The sequence below is a fragment of the Diceros bicornis genome, chromosome 8 (assembly GCF_020826845.1).
Source record: "Diceros bicornis minor isolate mBicDic1 chromosome 8, mDicBic1.mat.cur, whole genome shotgun sequence".
Taxonomy (NCBI): Eukaryota; Metazoa; Chordata; class Mammalia; order Perissodactyla; family Rhinocerotidae; genus Diceros; species Diceros bicornis.
Window position 1 is genome coordinate 41,546,135 of NC_080747.1, and position 22,773 is coordinate 41,568,907.

The window sequence follows — 22,773 nt, forward strand, 5'->3', positions numbered from 1 at the left end:
TGACAGAACAATCATATACATATCTTGGTAATATTTTCAAAGATTTAATTCTGTAAACAGTAGTACCTGCCTTTTAATTCGTAAGTCTAGCTCTATATTAGTTACTTTTATGTAAGATGTTGGACCTATAGCGTGATAACAAAACAGGACGAAGAAAACTAAATGATAGTATTTTGAAATATCTTGCTTTAATTTATGACACACTTATTAAAGAAACCCCTAGATTGGTAATAACGTGGCTATAGTCAGTTTTGTGGGAAATACAGATGGTTGGTAATCATGCATAATACATGGCTGTTTTAGGATTAACTAAGGACAGCTATTATCAGGGGTCATAGTAAAGAAAAGCTGCCTTATTCCTCGCTACCTAGCTGCAGCTCAGCTTCCACAAAGGAGGATGAGATCCCTTCTGTGTGGCAATAACCTTGTTTTTTATACTCTACATTTATGGTTTATGTTAGTTGGAATGCTGTGCTAAAGAATATTTATCTCACCAATGGCAATATGGTATTTAACAGGATAGGCTTTGGAATCACACAGACCTGGTTCAAATTTTGGCTTCAGAATTTCCCACCTTTGTGTTGCTAGGCAAGGTTCATAATTACTCTTTTGAGACTCAGTTTTTTCTTTTACCAAATGGGTCGGTAGAATCTTGAAGATTAAAACAGTTAGTGAATATAAAGCATCAGGACAAGTCTTGGCAGACAGAAATCAATAATAAATGGTAACTCTTATTATTTCCTCTTAAGTGGCAAATAAAATCTATAAAAATACGTGTATTTCTGAAAACGTGATTCAAATTATATAAAAAGAGAAAAATTGTGAGAACTTTACATCAGTAGTATCAAACCATGCATATAATTTTCAAAGGAAGTGATAAAACTCAGCAAAGTGTGAATTGTGAGAATGTAAGGGTTTAATTTTATTGAGTCCTTGTTAAACATATATTTGTTTTCTCAGTCAGAATGTTGAAAAGTATTATTTGTTGATCCCATCAGTGGGGCTGAATTTGTGATTTATTACCATTAAAGCCAATTTTTTTAAGACTAAATTTTAAGCCTCAAATATTCTGTTAGCCTCAAAGTTTTTCTGTTACCTTGAGAGTCAAGCTGAATTGGATTATTCATGTTAACGTTTAGTAGTAGGCAAGCTGTATTTTTCTTTACAAGTAGGTGTTAGGTTTAATATTTTTTGAGGTTAAAAAGCCTGTGTTATCAAAAAATAAGATTACAGAATTAAAGCTTATCGTTATATGGTGGTTAAATAAAAGTCATAATTCTGCTTTCATGTTTTGCATTTGCACTAAGCTATTAAAATTCAAAACTTAACTTGCAATGCATAAAAATGCATTTTTTTCCAACAGTGGACATTCCTCTGGTTATGATAGTCGTTCTGCACGTGCTTTTCCGTATGGCAATGGTAAGTATTATTTTTATTTGCCCAGATTCAATTTGAATCAGTAAAGTACTTAAATATTTTTAAAGCAATAAAAACATACTTTAATGGTTTAAAATACTATTTTACAGAGCAATTAAAAAACATTAACTAAAGGAATAACTAGGTCTTACATATTCCAAGTTACTTAACAGAATTATTTTCATTTCTTTATCAACTATACTTTTAAAAATTAGTAAGTAGTGACACAACAGAGGTATTTGTGCCTTGCCTTTTTCCTAAAAGGGTTTAGGATTTGTCACCCAGTTGTCTCAGTCTTCATTGTCCATATAATCTTTCTGTTTCTTGACTCATAGCATTCAATTGACGTTGTTCTCATCTTTCCCCCTCACGGTTTGTCTTTTCTACATCATTTGGCTGGATCCTCTTGTGTGTTCACTCTTGAGAACTTGATCCATTCTAGGGCTTCAGATACTGCTTTCTGCTTAAATCTCTTGATCATTCATTTCTTTATTTTAAAAGTGCGGTGCGTTGGTACTAGGTTTTAGGGATACAGTAAACTAGACGTAGGTTTGCCCTAATCAAATTTATAGGCTAGTGAGGAAACAGCCAGGTGACAAAAGAGGGTATCATGGGAGCATAGTGAGATGTCTCCCTCTCCAGAGGGGTGGAGTGTAGATGAAGTGACTTGGGGTTCAAATCATATTCAGAGACACGGGGGTGAGAGAATCGTGGTAGGCTTTCTGAACTGAAAGAAGTGTGGTGTGGCTGGAGTGTAGAGAATGCATGATGAATGTCTAGAGACTAGACAAAAGATGTGCAGGGCGTTATGGCCATGTGGTAGAGTTTTGACCTTATTCAAAGGGCTCTGAGGAACTATTTAATTTTATGCTGAGTCCTGAAATTGCTCAATTTACATTTGAAAGAGGTTCATTCTGGCTACTTACTGTGAGGAAATTGTAGATCTGTAAGGTTGGTAGAAAGGTGGGAATGGCGGAGATGCTTGCTTTGAAAGAACAAGAAGCTGTTGGAATAATCCAGGGGAAGAAATTACGATGTCCTGTATTCAGGTAGTACCATTGGGGATGGGGAAAATTGAATGGTTCCAAAGGCATTTATAGAGTAGAATTTAGAAGTCTTGGTGGTAGATCAGATATAAGTATCAGTCATATATTCCCAGTTGCCTTGTAGGTATCTGTATCAGGGTGTTGTACTGTTCTTCAGACCCACCTTGTTCAAAGCAACATATACCATTCATTCACATCAAAAGGTAGTCTTTCTGTTGACCTTCCCTGATTATACCACCTTTTTTTTTTTTTTTTTTTGCTGGGCTTGCAGAAGTCATACTCCTTGAGTTGGAATCTTGCTTCTCCCTCTCACTATTTATGTGACTTTTATAGATAGATCTTCAACCATTAAATGGAGAGCATAATTCTTCCTCATAAGGTGAATTTCAGTGAGAATATATTGAAGCACCTTAGTCCTGCCATTTAATAAACACTCAAATATTAGCCAATAAGGGCCGGCCCCGTGGCTTAACGGTTAAGTGCGTGCGCTCGGCTGCCGGCGGCCCGGGTTCGGATCCTGGGTGTGAACCAACGCACCGCTCCTCCGGCCATGCTGAGGCCGCGTCCCACATACAGCAACTAGAAGGATGTGCAGCTATGACAGACAACTATCTGCTGGGGCTTTGGGGGAAAAATAAATAAATAAAATCTTTAAAAAAAAAAAAAAAAAAAAAACAAATATTAGCCAATAGCATATGCCAGCAAATATGGAAAACAAAACACTGGCCTACAGATGAAACACTCCGTGTATATCCCAATCCCCGAGATGCTAAGGAGTGCAGTAACTGTAGGACCACTGCTCTAATTTCCCATGCAAGTAAAGTGATGCTCAAGGTGCTGCACCAAAGGCTTTTACCTTATATGGAGCAAGAAATGCCTGATGTCCAAGCTGGATTTCGAAGAGGAAGAGGCACACGGATCTAGTTGTGATTATTGGCTGCTGGAGTGCTCCAAAGAATTTCGGAAGAAGGTTAGTCTGTGTTTTATAGACTACAGTAAAACCTTTGACTACGTAGATTATGAAAAGCTGTGGGCTGCTCTGAAGGAAATGGGCTTGCCTCAGCATTTGATTGTCCTGATGCATAACCTGTATTGTGGACAAGAAGCCACTGTCAGGATAGAAGAAACAGAATTGTTTTCTATAGGCATAAGTGTCAGACAGGAGTACAATTTATCTCTCTATCTGTTTAACCTGTGTGCTGAATATATATACGAAAAACTGGGCTAGACTCAGGTGAAGGAGGAGTGAAAATTGGTGGAAGAAATATGAGCCATCTAACATATGCAGATGACACTCTCTTACTAGCAGAAAGCAGCAATGACTTGAAATGACTTTTGGTTAAAGTGAAAGAAGAAAGTGCCAAAGCAGGACTGCATTTGAACATCAAGAAGACAAAAATCTTGACCACAGAAAAACACAATTTTAGTTTAGACAATGAAGAAGTTGAAATGGTTAAAAGATTTCGTTTACCTTGGTTCAGTCATCAATTGAAACGGAGGCTGCAGCCAAGAAATCAAGAGAAGACTTGAGACTTGGAAGGGCAGCAATGAAAGAATTAGGAAAGAGCATCAAGTGTAAGGAAGTGTCAGTAGAGACTAAGGCCAAGGCTATCCACACCCTCGTGTTCCCAATTATACGTACAGGTGCAAAAGCTAGACAGTGAAGAAGGCTAACAGGAAAAAAAATCAATTCATTTGAAATCTGGTGTTGGAGGAGAGCTCTGTGGATACCCTGCACTGCCAGAAAGATGAACAAGTGGGTCCTAGAGCAAATTAAGCCCGAACTATCGCTGGAGGCAAAAATGATAAAACTGAGGCTGCCCTACTTTGGGCGCATCATGAGAAGGCAGGATTCTTTGGAAAAGAAATAATGCTCAGCAAGTAGAAGGCAGCAGGAAAAGAGGAAGACCAAATGTGAGGTGGATTGACTCCGTAAAGGAAGCCATAGGCATGAGTCTGCAGAAGCTGAGTAGGGCTGTTGAGGACAGGACTTTGTGGACAGCACTCATTCAAAGGGTTGCCAGAAGTCGGAGCCGACTTGACAGGACGTAACAACAACAACAAATATTAGCTGTTATTTTTACGATTATCCCCACCATCTCCAACAAGCTCTAAGTTCCCTCTTTTCTGCACTTTGAGGCAGTGTAGCATAATTGTTAAAGCATAGGCCCTGGAATTAGACAGCCTGGGTTTGGGTCCATCTTATTTTAGTAACTTTGGATAAGTTAAATAACTTAAATCATTTTCGTCATCTGTAAAATAAAGTTTGAAAATAAAGTGCTCAATACAGTGCCTGTAATATGTAAGTACTCGATAAGCATTACTTATGAAATTAAAATTTTATTTTTATCTCTTTTATGGCATTTATCATCTTCTGCTTTGTCATTAAATTCCTTGTGTATTTGTTTCAATACATATGAACATGAGGAATAGCCCATATCAGAAAGAATGAGACTTCATTCTTGAGATTACCTACTCAGTTTCCTTGTGGAAGATTTCATTTTTTTAAAAATGCTAATTAGCATTTAGTTTTCGCCCAAGTAATATATGCCACTATTTAATCCAGAAGCGAGAGTTTTCTGCTCACTCTTTACCACCCCCAACTCCTTTCTCAAAGACAAGCTTTTTTTTTTTTTTATGAAGGACTTCTTTAGTAATAACAATTATAAAGCATATTGCAAGAATTAAGTAGAGGAAAGGCGTTTTCTTCATCCTAATCAAACAAAGCCTTGGAATGAAGATGATAAATACAACTTCCTCTTTGTTGATAATTCTATTTTATGTTTGTTTATTTTAACATTTTGTAATACATCCTCAAACACTACTAAGTAATTGTAGATGGAAATACTAATTTTCCTTAAATTGCATATTAAGGTTGTGCTTATAAGACTAGTTAAAAAGTAATCTTTGCAGAAATATTAAAGAACTGCAGAGATAAGCATTTTTGATGGTTTTTAGGTCTTCTGATGGTCTGCGTGGTATTTCTACATAGGCTTACCACCCTTTTCCTTGGTTTATATAACTTCAGAAACCATCTGTTATCTTCCTACTGTGATAGATGTGTATTTTGGTCACTTTCCATCACTACCCCTCTTCTTTCCCCACCAGTGAAATTATATCACTATTTTATCTTTCCTCTTTTTATTTATATACCTGCCCTCTGTTTCATGTACCATCCATCTCTACTACTGTGTGTCTTTCCAAGCCTTCCTTCCCCTCTTCTTTCCCCTCTGCCTCCCAGCTTTGGTGAGCTATACTTCTACTAATAACATTTATATTCTTTCTGTTCTGTAATCAAAATTACCTTTGCCCTAACACATTTTTTTTTCTAAAAACTAAACAATAAACCATATGTACATTATTATGACTGTAATATTGTGTACTATTGAGATAATTATAATACTCAAGCCCTTCAAAGGAGAAAACGTCTATGGCAAATAAATTAAAATTACCTCTTTTTCCTTACGTTTCATCATCTGTGAAAAGTCATACCACACTTTAATGGGGTTTGTATGTGGACCATGGCTTTCTCTACCTCAAGTGTATAAAGATATTTTTCAATACATATTTTTTCCCCAAAAAATTTTCAAATTTTGTTTTTCATGTCTAAGTCCTTAAGCCATCTGGAGTTAATTTTTGCCTCTGTTATAAAGTAAAGATATAATTGTCCCAGGGTCATTTGTTGAATAGTCTGTCCTTCCTGAGGGATCTACAATACCATCTCCCTTTATGAATCAAGTTTCCATGTATGCCTGAATCTGTTGCTTAGCTTTCTAGACTGTTCATTTGGTTAATTTAACTATTTTGTGGTAATAATGCCACACTCTCTTAATTGTGAGTTCTATAATAAATCTGATATATCTGGTTCAGCAAAATCTTTTTACCTTATTCTGCTTCAGAAGTATTCTTGGGCCATTGCTCTTACATATCCATTTTAGAATCAGCTTTGCAAGTTCCCTGAAAAACTCTGTTTATATTTTGATTAGTAACTGACATGCTTACTATATGACAAACACTTAAGTCGTGTTATCCTGACAACCTTATTAAAGTAGGCATACTCTTGTTATTCCCGTTTTATGGATGAGGAAATTGAAGAACAGCCAAATTAAGTAATTTCCCCGATATCACACAGTAAGTAGCAGAGTCAAGATTAGAAACCGTGCAGCCTGGCTTCAGAGTCCTTGCTCGTACTATACTATATTGGGCTTACTTTGATGCTCTAGGTCAGTCTGTGTGGAATTTATACCTTACAACATTGAGTTCATCTATGAACAAGGGCTCTATCCATTAGGGAATTGTTCTTTAATAAGTGTTAATTAAGTGCTGTAATTATCTCTATTTGCTTTTTGCATGTCTTTGGTTAGATTTAGTCATAGATACCTAATATTTTTGTTGTTGTAAATGGTATATTCATTTGAACTCCATGTTCTGTTTGTATTTGCTTGTATTTAGAAATAAAATTGGGTTTTGTTTTATTTATGTTTGTATAATATATATATACATATAGATCTGTATATCTATTAATCTTGTAGCCAGTTACCTGTTGAGCTCCCACTATAGTTTATCTGTAAATTCTCTTCAGGCAGTAATATTATCTGCCGATAATGATTTTGTTCTTTTTCAGATCCTTATTCCTTTCCTTCTTTTCTTTTGTTGTATTGTTCTAGCTAGGACCTACATATAACGGTGAAGTACTGAATGTGGAGTTACTGACTTGTTCCCTTTTTTTTTTTTTTAAGGAAATGTATATATAGATGTATAATGTATAAATGTAAAATGTATAAATTTTTACATTTTTACTACTAGGTTTTTGATAGAACCCTACGTCAGACTAAGGAAAATCTCTTCTAGTTTTATAAGGGCTTTTAAACTGTGGATGAATATTGAGTTTTATCAAATGCTTTCTGAGATGATCGTTTTTTCTTCTGTAATCTGTTAATATGGAAAATTTCTAAATTTTTCTAATATTAAGCCACTGTAATTTATTTGCTGAGATAAAGTCAAGTTCGTCATGATTGATTACTTTTTTTTTTCAAATGAACACCGATTTATTTAGAATTTTGACACCTAAGTTCATATGTAAGATTGGCCTGTGATTTTCCTTTGTTTGTACTGGCCTTAACTGGTTTTGGTCTTAACGTTATACAAACCACATGGGATAAGTTAGGGAATAATCTTTTTTTTTCTGGAAGTTTGTATAATATTAAAATGGTCTGTACCTTATAAGTTAGTAAAATTCATCTGTAAATGCCATCTGGTCTTGTGGGAAGGTTTTAAATTACTGATTTAATGTCTAATGGTTATGAACTGTTCAAGATTTCTTTTTATTCTTGAGTCACTTTTGTTTGGCAAGCTATTTATTTGCTTATTTATTTTAGGAATAGTCCATTTCAGTTAAGTTTTTAAATGCATTGGTATAAAATGTGTAATGTTCTCTGTATTCAAATCTGCAACATCTGTAGTTGTGGTCCCTTGTTGGTTCTAGTACTGTTTATGTTGTCTCCTTTTTTGTCAGAAGATTGTCATGTTTTATTTGTCTAGTCTTCAAAAACCAACTTTCAGCTTTTTTTATTGTATGGTAGTTTTCTATTTATTTGCTTTCTACTTTTATCTTGATTATCTCCCTTCTGTTGGATTATTCTGTTCTTTTCTAAGTTCTTATGTTGGAACCTTAGCTCATTAATTTTCCATCTTTTCTCATGTAGTGTTTCTTAAGATTAAATTTCCCTCAGAATAGTTTGCATCCCTAGACTTTTGATACATCATATTTTTGTTCAGTTCCTATATGATTTGAAATCTATTATTTTTTGACTCCTGAGTTATGAGAAATGTGTTTTTAATTTAAAATGTGTGAAGATTATTTTCCCATAACTTTTAAATTTTACTTCTAATTTAAACTGCATAGTGGTCAGAGAACATGGTGTCTATTTATTATACTTATCCTTTGAAAGTATATAGTATATTTTTATAAGTGTCTCATATGTGCTTGAGAAGAATGAGTGTTCTTTAACTATTATGGGCAGTATTCTATGTTATGTTCATTAAATCAACCTTGTTAACAATGTTTTGCTCAAGTTTTATATATCTGTAGTGATTTTTTGTCTGCTTAAATGTGTCAGTAATTGAGAGGAGTATATTAGTCTCCCATGGTCATGGTGGATTTTTCTATTTCTACCTGTATCCCTGTTAGTTTTTACTCTCTAAAAATTAAGGCTATGTTGTTAGATACCTGGAAGTTTAATTTGCCTTATCTTCTTGGTGAGTTGTATCTTCCATCTTCTTGTAGTCATCCCTTCTTTCCTGGGTAATCCTTTTGGTATTAGTCTCTTTTGTCGTTAGTATAGCTACTCGTACAGAGATTGGGGATATTCGTATTTTTCTTTTTTTTTTTTTTCTTCCACCCTTTTACTTTCAACCATTTTGTGTTTTTATGTCTCTAATATTTAGAATGTAGTTAGAATTTTTAAAAGTACAAATTAACAATCTCTGTCATTTAGCTGGTGAATTCAGTCCCTTTTGTATTATTGTAATTATTGAGCTATTCAAACTTCTTCCTACCCTCATCCTTTCCAAGTCTTTTGTGAATTTAGTTTCTCAGATGATTTTTAAAAATTCTACTTTTCCCTATATTGTTTTGAAATTATACATTTTATTTCTATTTTTTTACTGATTACTCTTGAATGTATTATGCATATATCTGATAGAAGTTTTTTTGGTGAAGTCTCTTGGTTATAATTTTTGCTCATTTTTTTTATTTATCTGAATGCCTTTGTTTTATTCTTACTCTTGAAATATCATTTTGTTGAGTACACATTTCTAGGTGGACTGTTAACTTTCTCTCAACACTTGGAAGTTGTCCTAATGTATTCTGGTTTACATTTTTGATATTGGGAATTTTGTGGTGGATCTAATTCTAGTTCCTGTTCACCTGGCAAAATGAAGAGTCTTTATATGTTAGGTCTTTAAGGTTTGTTTCTGGATATTCCTCAAAACTATGGGTATTCACTGTGTGTTATTTCTCTTTTCTATTTATAAAATAAGTTTCCATTATAATCTAATAAAGCAGTTTTGGTGGGAGTTTTTCTTATTTTTTAGTACTTTTTTTTGGTCTTTTTGTTTTTTAAGTACCATAACTTTTATTTTTTATTTATTTTTTCTGTAGTTGCCTTTCCCCACCTTCCTGGTTCTGCTCCTTCATGGCCTAGTCTTGTGGACACCAGCAAGCAATGGGACTATTATGCAAGAAGAGAGAAAGACCGAGATAGAGATAGAGACAGAGACCGAGAGCGAGACCGTGATCGAGACAGAGAAAGAGAACGCACCAGAGAGAGAGAGAGGGAGCGTGATCACAGTCCTACACCAAGTGTTTTCAACAGGTTTGTGGAGTGTGCAGGAATTTGTACACGTGTTTCATATGCATTTTAGAATTTATATCTGGTGCAAGCAAGGATGGAAAATCCAATTCAATTGAGAAAGGATTTCTTGAAGAGTAGTTAGGATAGCCCATTTTAAAAGCATCAAGGCTATTTGGTTCACAGGGGCTTCTCATAACCTAAAGCAACAGTCTTCAAATTTGTTGTTCACTTCTCCCTTAAAAGAATTTTGAAAACTACCCCCTCACATATTTTTATTTTGCCATCTAAAATTTTTCATCTTAAGTTTAAATAATTGGCAATATAGATATAATTTCCAGTGTATTATAAACATTACAATTTTAAAATAAAATCATCATCACTCTTTTAAATATATCCAGTGGGTTAAGAACATTATAGAGATTTGCTAAATTTCATCATATATTTTTAAAAAATGCATGAAGTTTCTTTTTAACAGTTGGAAATTTTACGTTTCTTTTTGTGCTTGAATTCTTATTTCTGAGCTACTTCCCTCAAAGAATTTTATTCTAATGTAAAATATTTTTATTCTTGAAAAGTTTCTTTATAGATCATCCTATCAGTTTTTCCTACAACATACCTATGTAAGTTAAAATGTCTAAAAAATTTATGACCGTATGATTCTTACGTATTTAAAATTTTTTTTCTGATTTCAGTTATCATTATTTATTTTTATACATAAATATAATGCAAATTCTGAAAATAATTTAATGGAACCTCCTTAATGTGATGGAGGAGCTTCTGCACATCCCTAATTAATTAATGTATCCATGAATGAATATTACAATTGTTAGGAAAAAACATACTTTGCCATTGATTTTTTATATATATCTATATTTTTAAATATATAATGTAAGTACTGAGAAACCTGTTCACATAAAATGTGTAAAAGAGAATTGATGGAATTTTGTGTGGCTCTGTCACTCAGTTATTTGAGCATGTTTAGATTTAATGATAAGCCAAAATTATATAGTTAACCTATCATGAAAAGTTATTTTTAAGGATCTGTCAGCTTATGACTCAATTTTCCTGAAAGCGGAGAATTGGAAACCACCTGACTTTTATAAGTGTATTTGTTACTCAGTGTAATCGTTTCCTAGGGCTGCCATAACCAAGTACCACAAACTGGTAGCCTAGAACAACAGAAACTTACTGTCACAGTTCTGGAGGCTAGAAGTCTGATATCAAGGTGTCAGCAGGGTTAGTTTTTTTTTTTTTTTTTTGACTCTGAGGGAGAATCTGTTCCATGCCTTTCTCATAGCTTCTGGTGGTTGTTAGCGATTCTTGGTGTTCCTTGGTTTTTAGATGCATCACTCCAGTCTGTGTCTCTGTCTTCACATGACATTCTCCTCTCGGTGTCTGTGTCCACATTCCCCTCTTATAAGGATATCAGTCATTGGATTAGGGCGCAACCAAATCCACTATGACCTCATCTTGACTCTATATCTGCAAAGACCCAGTTTCCAAATAAGGTTACATTCACAGCTACAAGGGTTAGGACTTGAACATATCTTTTGGGGGGACACAGTTCAACCCAGTACATTTATTTTTTATTTATTTATTTTTTTTGTGAGGAAGATCAGCCCTGAGCTGACATCCATGCCAATCCTCCTCTTTTTTTTTTTTGCTGAGGAAGACTGGCCCTGGGCTAACGTCTGTGCCCATCTTCCTCCACTTTATGTGGGATGCCGCCACAGCATGGCCTGACAAGTGGTGCGTTGGTGCGTGCCTGGGATCTGAACCTGGGCCACCAGCAGCAGAGCGTGTGCACTTAACCGCTATGCCACAGGGCCGGCCCGTCAACCCAGTACATTTAGTAATTAAAGTCTTTAGTTTTAAAAGTCTGACCTCATTTTTCTTTTCAGTTAAATGAGTTAATCCATATTCTCTATCTAAGATAAACAAAATAGTCACAGAGCTCAAAATAAAGTGCTGCCTCCCAACACTTTGTTTTGCTTTTCTTCAGAAAGATTTTTTGTTTTTGCTTTAAATTGTTCAGGGAAAATTGTTATGACTCCCGTCACACTAGTCTACAATATATCTGAAGTTAGAACATCCCTGGACACTGGCCAGCATACTCCATTTCTTACTCTATACTTTGTTCTTAACAGAAAGATGTATAATACAGGAAGACCTAAGGCCCTGTGGAAGCTTTTTGGTTCCTTGAATAAAATAGGTCTCACCGACACTAATATTTTACATTAGATTTTTTTGATGCCATGATGGTTTTTATACCCTGAGCCAATGTACCATAGTAAAATTGGTGAAAGGAAAGCCTTTTTTTTTGTAAAGGGCCAGGAGGGTGATTATGAGAGAAGAGCTTAGCTGGAGAAGTGGCATGATGTTTTCCCTGCCAGGTGTATCATTAGGCAGTTCAGATTTAGGAAAGAATAAATATGAAAGTTGGAGATCTGGAAATTGATTCTCTAAAACTTTCTGTGCCACTGGAAAGAATTCATACACTGATGTGGTACTGGCATGTACTCTTGGCCTAAAGAATAAATTCAGAATTCTTCTTATGATGCACAAGACACAAGTCAGTGCATCTTTCTGAATTTTAGCCTCAGTTCTCTCCCAAGCCAATATACCACATGTTCTAGCTACACTGAATGGTTGCTCTTCTGGGAATCCCTCATAGTTTCGTACTTCCTTGTTCATGTTGTTCTCCTCTCTACCTCACCAACTTTTATTCATTCTTAAAGGTCCAGCTCACATCTGTCTTCTGTGAGCGCCTCTGAACCTGAAAGAAAGAATTAATTATTTCCTTCACATATTCCCTAAGCACTTTAGTTATTTTCTTTAAAGCATATCTTTCTTAGTATCCTCTTTCAGGACATTGACCACCATTTTTCATTTCTGTATCTTCAGCACTTTGTACAGTAATGCCTGGCACACAATCAGTGTGTCAGTGAATAAAATGACTTACACATTTCAGGGGAGGAAGGTGAATACAATAGAGAAAAAACAGTTTTGAAAACTGTTGGTGAAACTGTTAACAAGACAGGTTTTGAAATTAGTAAAAATCAAGCTTTATCACTATCAAGGCATTAATATGGACGTCTTATTAACATATCAGTCTAGGTACCATCGCAATGTGGTATGAAATAAGTTAAAGATAACTTTTTTCCATGCTAGCTGTTTTATGGGTGAGATAAATAAATCTAAGGTCCATAGACAGTTTTCTGATTTTGCTGGATGAGATGAAGCAATATATCAAATCAAGGATGTGAGCATATGCTTGATTCAGGCAGCATTTGTTTTGTTAAATGTAGTCATATAATCATAGACTTCTTAATTCAAAAAGGTCCTTAGAAATTATCTAGTCGAAATTTTGACTTGTCAGATGAGGAAAAGCAAGCATAGAGAGATTAAGACAGTAGTGCAGCCATACTGTCTACTGGAATGTGGTTGAGATGTTACTTAAAATCCTGTCTGGTGTTGAAGGTAAGTAGTTGAGAAATCCTGTTACTTTTCATTTTCCGTATTACTCTATGTACTTGATTTTTTTTTTCTCCTTTTTGGCGAGGCGGGGACCAAATTCATTCTTTCATTCATGTAATTGACATTTTCTGAGTACGTGTTGTGTACAGAGCTGTGTGCTGAGGATACAGAATTATTCATATGCTATCCTTACAGATTTAACCATATAATATTGCCAAGGTAACTAGGACTGGTTAGTAGTTTAAAACTTTACCTAAAAAAAAGTGCAAGGAGAAACTGAATACAATTTATTAATCTTTTTCCTTCCTATAGCTCCTATTAATATAACTTATACATTGTAGGCACCTGTTAACATTTTATTGACTAAATAAGTAAAGGTATGATACATACATACGTGTTTGTGTGTATGCGTGAATGTATTTTTGTTTGTGTGCTGTTAACTTTAGCCACATAAGTGCATGATTCTGTTAAGTTCACAGGCATTACTTTCCAGAAAGTTGAATTGTTGCTAATGTAGTTAAAATGAATATATTTGAGATAGTACTGCTATTTCTAGAATGTACGTGTTCACAAGTTAAGGAGCTCAATGCAAAACTTGGTAGGAAAGAAGACTAAAAGGAATTGCTTTGCTAGAGCTCATAAATTTTCTTTGCATAAATAATACAACATTTATAGAATACTTGAGGCTAAATTCTCTGACTCATCAATTTCAAAGACACACATGCACAAATTCCACTTAATTTTAATGGCTAAAAAGTAATGCTTAAAAGTAAATGGTTAAACCATGATTCATTTTCAGGTTGCTAAGCTGTAGGGCATCAGGAGTCAATGTTTACCTAAATCTGACTAAAAGTTCAAGGCCAGCAAGGCAAAGGGTGGGGGAATTCTGAATTGTTCTGAATTATCCTAAGAATAAAATATTCTCTGGAAAATCAAAGTAAAGTATAAGTAAAGGCCGTTTTTTTCTGAAGACTGACATTTTAGCAATATGGCATGTAGTACGTGTTGTGTTACAAATTACAGAGTCATTGTTTTGAAAATTACAGACCAGTTTCAACATTTGATTTTTAGGCCTCTTAATTATGGGCCAGAAAGAAGGGCTGGTCATTCTGGGGTGTTTGAAATGAGCTCTAATGATTTCCAGGCCCAGAGAAACATTTCTGCTACAGCTGCTTATCAGTAAAGGAGATGGAAGAAGGAGTCTTTATATTTTGTCTATGACATCATAGTCTTCCACTGTCTGTTGTAGGGTTCCCATCATATGGCTGATATGAGTTGGTGTTAGGGTAAGAGGGAAAAGAGAGAGTTACAAATGACAAATTATGATATATAGTTGACCTTAGTTATTTTTTTGTAAATTCAGTTGGAATCCTTACAGAGAACCTCGTTTTTTAAAAGGATAATTAATGAGGATATTCATTTGTCATGGTTGGTGCTAGTTTATTCTACTTTAGAAACATTAATTATTACAGAGTCAGTCGTCTTTACAAAAACGGTTCTGCTTCTGAAAAATTTAGCATTAAATTTAATGAAGATGGTGAGCCTGCATGTTAGCTGCCATTTATTGAGGGCCTACTCTTGTACCAAGCACTTTATAAATGTCATTGCCAATTCTACAACAACCCTGAAAAAGATTGTTGCCAATTTTACAAATGAGAAAACTGAGGTTTAGAGAGGTTAAGTAACTTACTTTGGGTCACACGTTTAGTAAGTAGCAGAATCAGGATGTGATTCTGGGCCTGCTCTGCCTGTACTCTTCCCACTACTCTATACTGCTTGTCACGGCACATGCCGTTCCAACTGACATGCTTCCACTTTCCAATTACAGAGCACATATTTATGGTTAGAAAAAAAATTGTGTGTGTATACGTGTATACACACATATGGGTAGACATACACATATATATGTTATGTGTGTATACATATGTATATATTAATACATTTTTTTATTAAAACATTTTAAAAATGTATCACAGGCAGTAATAACTTGATCAACAGTGAGACTTGGCATTAGGCATAGCAGTACTGAATTATTACTTTTGCTAGGAGACCACAGTTAGGTTGATTTGTTCTTTTATATGGCTTATACTTTCACCTGCTTCTATCTTCTGTTATTCTCACTCAGATTCCTTAACATCTTGATGCTTCATACAAATTACTAATTGAATAATTCATAGTAAACATTTCTAGAAACCAAAGCTCTTCAGCACACAGTGCTCTAAAATGTATTTTTATTGATCCTAAGTGAGAGAGTTTACTGATAATAGGTTGTAGAAAGTATTGACTTCTATGCTGAACAAAAAAGAAAAAAAATAGACTTGAAGGATTAAGAGAAAGATGGAGAGAAGAATGTCAGTTAAGGGCTGTGAAAAGAGGACAGGTCTACGGAGGTAAAGCAAGACTGCCCTTGAACTGTAGCCGTCAGTCCCAGTTTCACCAGTCTGTTCTATCCAAAATCAGAAAATGGAAGTGCAGCTTAAGTTTATGCATTTGAACTTATTAGCCTTGTGAATCCCCTCCCCACCCTCTCACCCTTCACCCCCAGCCCCCCCCCCACACACACAGATAATATTAAGTAATTGGAATGCAAGTATATCCACAGGCAATATTCTGCCTGCATTTTGTGTGAATATTGTAGAAGTTGCTTTGATGTCCCTCTTTTCATGTTTATACCTCTTCATTAGATGAATGTACTCTTTATGTAATTGAAAAACTTGAGAACCTTCATCTACTTTCCACAGTATAGCCATTGTGAACCAATATTTTTAATATATTTTTAGAATCTTAACTGTGTGACCAAGATTTTACCAATAATATAAGAATTTTGGTTGGAAATCTGAGCTATACAAACATGCTTTTAGTTCTAAAAGGAGTAAAAGAAAATGAAGCTGCTGATTAAAATTTAAATCAGTTATAGCTCCCAATTTTTGAAGAAAAAGAGCATTGTTATATAAAATTTCTACCCTATAACAACTGAAAGCACAAAACAAAATTGGTCCTTTAACGTGCTGTGTAATCATATGTTTTGTATTCTTGTATTAGATCCAGTACTAATTTGGGAACAGCATTATTTTCCTTTCAATTCAACAAATATTTATTTTGTATTTATTTTGTATAAGATGCTAACATGGGGGTTTCTGGTTTGGACTCAGATCACATCTTGTTTTACAGTTTGAAGTCATTCAGAATTAACAGTCTAGTTGTCACAAGAAGTTATTTCTATTCCCATTTCAGTGATGAAGAACGATACAGATATAGGGAATATGCAGAAAGAGGCTATGAGCGTCACAGAGCAAGTCGAGAGAAAGAAGAACGACACAGAGAAAGACGACACAGAGAGAAAGAGGAAACCAGGCACAAGTCATCTCGAAGGTTTGCTCTTTGATAAAACAGTGAATCACTTTGAAACTAAGAGAGACATTGATTTGACTTCAGGAAGTAAAAGCAAACATTTCCAAATAACCAGTAGAGCATGTGTGTTCCTAATCGGAAGATTAAGGGTAATCTGTTGAAGTGGTTCCTTATCGGCGTCAACAAAGGTTTTTAAATCTAACAAAACTACATTTAATACTCATAAATGAAAATTAACATGGAATAAAAAAATAATATGAGAGAATTAGACTTATTACATTATCTTGTTGGGAGATGGGGAATTTAGCATATGAACCAGTCTTTAATAGTAAATATTAAACAAAGCAATGTTGAGTTTAATCAAAGAAAATTCAGGGCCTTGTAGTCTCAAAAAAAAAAATTAGTATTAAATTTTAATATGCCTATTGTTTGCCTAAAATCAACCTTAGAAAGGATTTTTTGTTCTGATTTAGTGATTTAGTTTATAACTTGTAATTACTCTTTCAGAATAAAGTATATGGGCCCTAGGAATCTAGGATAATATCAGTGAAGGTGAGCCTATAAAAGTCACATAAAAACTGATGACTCGCCAAAATGTATTTGGGAAAAAGAATGGATTACATTATTCAAAACCCTGTGTTATAGCGAGAATTTACCTAGAGTGGGTTGTTTTTGTCACTACTTGTGTACTTCAACATTTTTAAGAACACACCTTTCTTTTTCTTCAGTAACAGTCGGCGTCGCCATGAAAGTGAAGAGGGAGACAGTCACAGGAGACACAAGCACAAAAAATCTAAAAGAAGCAAAGAGGGAAAAGAAGCTGGCAGTGAGCCTGCCCCCGAACAGGAGAGCACCGAAGCTACACCTGCAGAATAGGCATGGTTATGGCCTGTGTGTATTAGTGCCAGAAATAGATGCTATAAATCTTGTTATTTTTCTGGATAATGTTTAAGAAATTTACCTTTAATCTTGTAATGTTAGTATGAAAAGTTAACTTTTTTTTCAAAATAAAAGAGTGAATTTTTCATGTTAAGTTAAAAATCTTTGTTTTGTAATATTTAAAAAATAAAAAGACAGCAATGACTTTATATCCAAGAAAGTAATGTGAATGAATCACTCAGCAGGGAATTTAAAGAGCTATGTTTAGCTATGTGCATATACAGTATCTGATAAAGGTCAAAGTTCCACGTTGGCCATAGTTTTCTTGAATTAATCAAATACCAGCCTCTTAAGAGGTTGCACTGCAGAAGGCACCTCTGAGTCTTGAGATTAAAACTAGTCTTATTACTGCTGTGGCACTGTGGCTTAGCATATTAAAGAACTCGTATACAGTTTTGATATTACAACTTTGATAGGTTTTCAGTGTTCTAAATTTGGGTTCATGGTGAAACTAAATGGGAAAGTTTTATATCCAAGTTAATAAAATCTAAAGAAGGCATTTGGGTGGCCTCTGTGAAATATCTTGCCCTAAGTATAGTTTCTAGCAGGCACATGGACAAACACTCGTCACTGTGACACAAATTTGAATTGCCTCATGGCCATCGATGAGCCAGGATCAGGCTGGTTTGGCCTTTCCTGATGCTTTTTCCAAGGCTCAATGGTTGAGCAGCATGTGTTTTTGTACAGTTACTAGCTATATTGTGAATAAAAATAAATGACAAAAGATTTAAAATAGTCATTTCCTTCCTAGTAAATCTAAGAAAATACAAGTTTATAATTCTGTGAGCATTTTTAGGGATAACCCTTAGGAGGTATTTGTCAGCAACCGTAACAACATGGTTTTGAAAGAATGAATTACTGAGATCTTTCTTTTTTTTTTTTTGTGAGGAAGATCAGCCCTGAGCGAACATCCATGCTAATTCTCCTCTTTTTGCTGAGGAAGACTGGCTCTGAGCTAACATCTATTGCCAATCCTCCTCCTTTTTCCTCCCCAAAGCCCCAGTAGATAGTTGTATGTCATAGTTGCACATCCTTCTAGTTGCTGTATGTGGGACGCAGCCTCAGCACGGCCAGAGAAGCGGCACGTCAGTGCGCGCCTGGGATCCAAACCTGGGCCACCAGCAGCAGAGCGCCTGCACTTAACTGCTAAGCCACAGGGCCGGCCCCATTGGGATCTTCTTTTAATTAGTGATAATAGAAATAAACTTAGTATCACATACTAAAAGACAACAACTGTAATTAATTTTTGAAAAATATTTATTTCTCATTTGATGAAAGGAACATTTTCCAGCAATGCACTTTTAAAATCCTCTGGCTGTATAATGTACCCTTTGCAGACCTCAGCAGATACCAAATTTTTAATTTAGTTGTATGATTTGAATTCAGTGGGGGCATACAAACCATTTCGGTAATAGTTCAGAGCTTTTTATTGAATAAAAAAATATAAACTTAAAGTTATGAAATAATGAGAAATCCTCCACACTGAATAAACACTATTAGTGTTTGTATTTTGAGAGTTATAGTTTATGAGGTGTAATTGGCTTTCATTAGATCATACTTTTCCTGACATTAAAGTTTACATTTTTACAATGTATCCTTTAAATATAAAAATTGACAAGATAACTATATTGTTGCAACTTAGGTTATTTGTGATCTCCTGTTTTTTCTGACCCATCATTGATTTTACAAAAAAGTGCCAGGCCAAGAAACAATAGTGAGAGTAATTTTTCCTTTAAGTTCTTTCAGCATCTTTGCCAAGCAAGCGTGGATCATTCCTGATGTACTTCTACCATTGACAGCAAGAAGAATATCACCACATCTGAAAAAAAAAAAAAAAAAAATGTATATTGTTAACATGCTGATCCATAACTGAAGTTAATGCAAATTTATACTGTGGTCCTAATTTTTGCTACATCTCTCAATTTTAATTACATTACTTCTAATTAAGGTATTCCCCCCCACATTCTGCAGACTCTATCCATTCAGCTTATGTCAGAAGGGATGCTGAATGTATAGGAAGTTGCAGTATGGGACCAGGAGTAACTAATCATTTTGGATTTCTTAGAAATTGAATGCTACATGACTGTTTTTAATTTCTTACCAATAAAAAAGGTATAATAAATACATGCCTTATTTCAAGTGGGGCCTAGCTTTTCCATGTCTGAAACAAAATATTTGAATATAAGTTTTGTTAAGTAGTCATTATTACCTGATTCTTCCATCATTGTATGCTGGTGTTCCTTCAACAACGGATTTAATAAAAAAAGGTTTGTTCCCATTATATTCTTCGTAACCTCCTACAATGCAGAAGCCCAGACTTCCAGCTGTGTTTCTTCGTAATATAACATCTTTACAGTTATACAGGTACCTGAAATAGAATGTAATCAATGTATACGCACAGTTAAGTTGAACTCCTAGTGAATAATTATTGTGATTCATCTCCCATTCCCTTTATTGGCTTTTTTTTTTTTTTTTTTTTAAGGCTAAATAGCACTGGATGGGTCTCACTCAAAGTTGTGTCATAGCCTGGTCACCTTTGTGCTGTTAGCTGGCTTTTTCTAATTTAACTTCTGTTTTCCATAGCTAAACACCCTAAAAAAAATGACACCATCTACTATGTTCTGTTTATATGTCTACTGGAAAGATAATCATTTTTGGCTTAAAGAAGATTTAATCCCTCAGTTGATATTAAAAAGTTGGATATGCCTAAATCCTTATTACTGAGCCAAATTCAAGCATAGTTATGGATGTCATATTTTTAGTTACTTGTGGATATAATTTTTAATAATAAAAATCCTTTGAATGATTAATCTCAGTGAAAAAAATTTAAACTTAACCCTAATTGATGTATTTTCCAAAGTTTTTATTTTTGAAAAATATCAGGTTAAAGAGAAATGTGCAGGCATAAAGTGAATGGAAATTGAGGTACATTTAAACATTATAAGAATGATTTCTACTGGAGGAGGAAAATCTGGCAGTAAACTGAATAGTAAGTCATAAATGGAACGGGAGAGGGAGAAACCACAGGTCCTCTGCAAATGAGTAGAATCCTTAGCTAAAATAGAAAGTTAGATTCTGAAGAAACTGCTTCTTTTCCTAGCCAGTGGCAGTTGTATCAGTGTTAACACAGGTGCAGGCTAAGTGCAAACTGTGTGATAATTGACAGAGGTGGTTTGTCAGCAGCTGGATTTGACCCTAAAATCCTCCAGTCCAGGAACTGGTTTGAAATAAAATTAGCATTTTCTTCTTGGTAAAAAAAAAAATAAGATATGACTGTTTTGTTTATAAACTGTACCTTAAAATATTAACTGCTTTTTGAAAAACCAATTAGAAGTCTCCTGTGAAACGTCTTGTTTAAGTGATGAGGGTGGTCATTAACGTTTGTTACCGACCTTGCGAATCAATGTAACGACGTTTTTCATGACGTTGCTGACTCCCACTTGAAATAAAACAAGCTTTGGGTTTGTTTGGTGGATAACTTTAAAATGTAGTGCTAAAATTCAACTCTACTCAATTTTGTTTTGTATCTGTTGTCATACATAAACATCATTTATAATAATCAGTTTCACTGACACGATAGCTGAAAAATATGAATTTCATTAAATGAAACAGCATAACCATATTTTGTAAAATATTCATCTTCTGTATTTCACAGTAAGACGATGTCAGTAGTAAATTCATCCCGTTGGAGCTGTGGTGTGTTAGATACATTTACATACTGGTTCACTGACTGCTCGTGTACAAAGCAGGTAATTGGCTGTTCCCCAAACACCAGAGCATTACATTCTCACCTGTGCCCAGTATTTGGAGGAAAGCAGGTGAATTGGGTGAGTCTTACCCAAGGTCATGATCAAATATATGTTTTCATATTTTCTAGTCCTGATTCTTTAAAACATAAATGGGTACATAGAGCAATACTTGAAACTAAGTATTTCTCATTCGACTGTTGGGTTTTTTCATTAAGTATTACTTCGGACCTTACATTGACTTACTGAATAATTTTATTTCATGTGGACAAGCTGTAAACATAACTATCTAAAACTTATATGTTCCAATATAAAATTTTGAATGTAACATTGTTACAATTTTCTTAGACTCTTGTTTTGATAGTAGTGGGAAAATCTGCTTGGGTCATCTTTCAGCAGATGTTTATGGATGTTTATGTTATTGCTGTAGGCACTTGGGATATATCAGTGAATGAAACAGACAGAACCCCTGCCCTCTGTAGCATACATTCAAGTGGATATCAGTGTTAGTAATTTTATTTCACTAAGTCCTTTCCTTCAGTTGTGTTGAGTATTTTAACTTCATTGTAGCAGCAAGAACTCATTATGTTAAACCCTTTCAAAGTCAGATCTTGGTTAGTTGGGACTGACGAGTATTGGGGCATTTTTGTCTTGAGATACTTCACTTGCCATTGGGAAATGTGGCAGCTGTCGTTGATCAATGATGTTGAGGATTTACCTTTGAGATATTAAGTGACTAAACTCTAAATATAAATGTGAGCTTTTTTTTACCTATTCTAAACCAATTCTCTAAATTTAGGCCTAATTGAAGATTTGGCATAGTATAAAGAATAGCAAGGAGTTTGGTAATTTTTCCCAGTGAGAAAATTGTTACCTCAAAAATAATTTAAACTTGAGGCCGGCCCGGTGGCGCAAGCGGTTAAGTGCATGCACTCTGCTGCAGCGGTCCGGGGTTCGCTGGTTCGGATCCCGGGAGCGCACCGATGCACCACTTGTCAAGCCATGCTGTGGCAACGTCCCATATAAAGTGGAGGAAGATGGGCACAGGTGTTAGCCCAGGGCCAGTCTTCCTCAGCAAAAAAAAAGAGGAGGATTGGCAGATGTTAGCTCAGAGCTGATCTTCCTCACACACACACAAGAAATAAATAATAATTTAAACTCCATTAAAAGAAGCCAGAGTTATGATGAAGTCTTAGGTTGCTCAAGAAGCTATATATTTTTCTGTTCTTTCACTAGCTGTTCCTTCTCAGTCTCCTTCAAGGGCTCCCCTTTTCTCAGCCCACTTCTCAGTGGATCTCAATATTTCACTGAGCCCCTACACTATCAAAAGTGTGGTTTTCAAAGGATGTGCCTTTCAGGGAGTCTGGAAGTCAAAAAACATTTTTATCATAATAGTAAGATGTTATTTGCCTTTTCACTCTCATTTTCTTATGAGCATACAGT

General features: G+C 34.9%; 2 protein-coding genes across 33 annotated transcripts in view; one reads left to right on the forward strand and one right to left on the reverse strand.

Moving 5' to 3' along the window:
* FIP1L1 (factor interacting with PAPOLA and CPSF1) overlaps nt 1-17,735 on the forward strand; it is a 71,516-nt gene extending 53,781 nt beyond the window's left edge. For 25 of the 32 annotated variants that reach the window (XM_058547057.1, XM_058547058.1, XM_058547063.1 and 22 more), the window contains 4 exons: nt 1,364-1,419; nt 9,625-9,838; nt 16,529-16,666; nt 17,374-17,735. In XM_058547057.1, coding sequence (XP_058403040.1) covers nt 1,364-1,419; nt 9,625-9,838; nt 16,529-16,666; nt 17,374-17,521 — 556 coding nt within the window. In that variant the 3' untranslated portion in view covers nt 17,522-17,735. The remainder of the gene's footprint in view (nt 1-1,363; nt 1,420-9,624; nt 9,839-16,528; nt 16,667-17,373) is intronic. The other 7 variants (XM_058547084.1, XM_058547086.1, XM_058547090.1 and 4 more) reach the window with 2 other exon arrangements.
* A 1,013-nt stretch (nt 17,736-18,748) lies between these two features.
* Nucleotides 18,749-22,773, reverse strand: part of LNX1 (ligand of numb-protein X 1) — a 113,876-nt gene continuing 109,851 nt past the window's right edge. Inside the window, exons 10-11 of the mRNA XM_058547055.1 lie at nt 19,794-19,952; nt 18,749-19,403 (exon numbers count right to left, since the gene is read on the reverse strand). Of these exons, the coding sequence (XP_058403038.1) occupies nt 19,268-19,403; nt 19,794-19,952 (295 nt within the window). The 3' untranslated portion in view covers nt 18,749-19,267. The remainder of the gene's footprint in view (nt 19,404-19,793; nt 19,953-22,773) is intronic.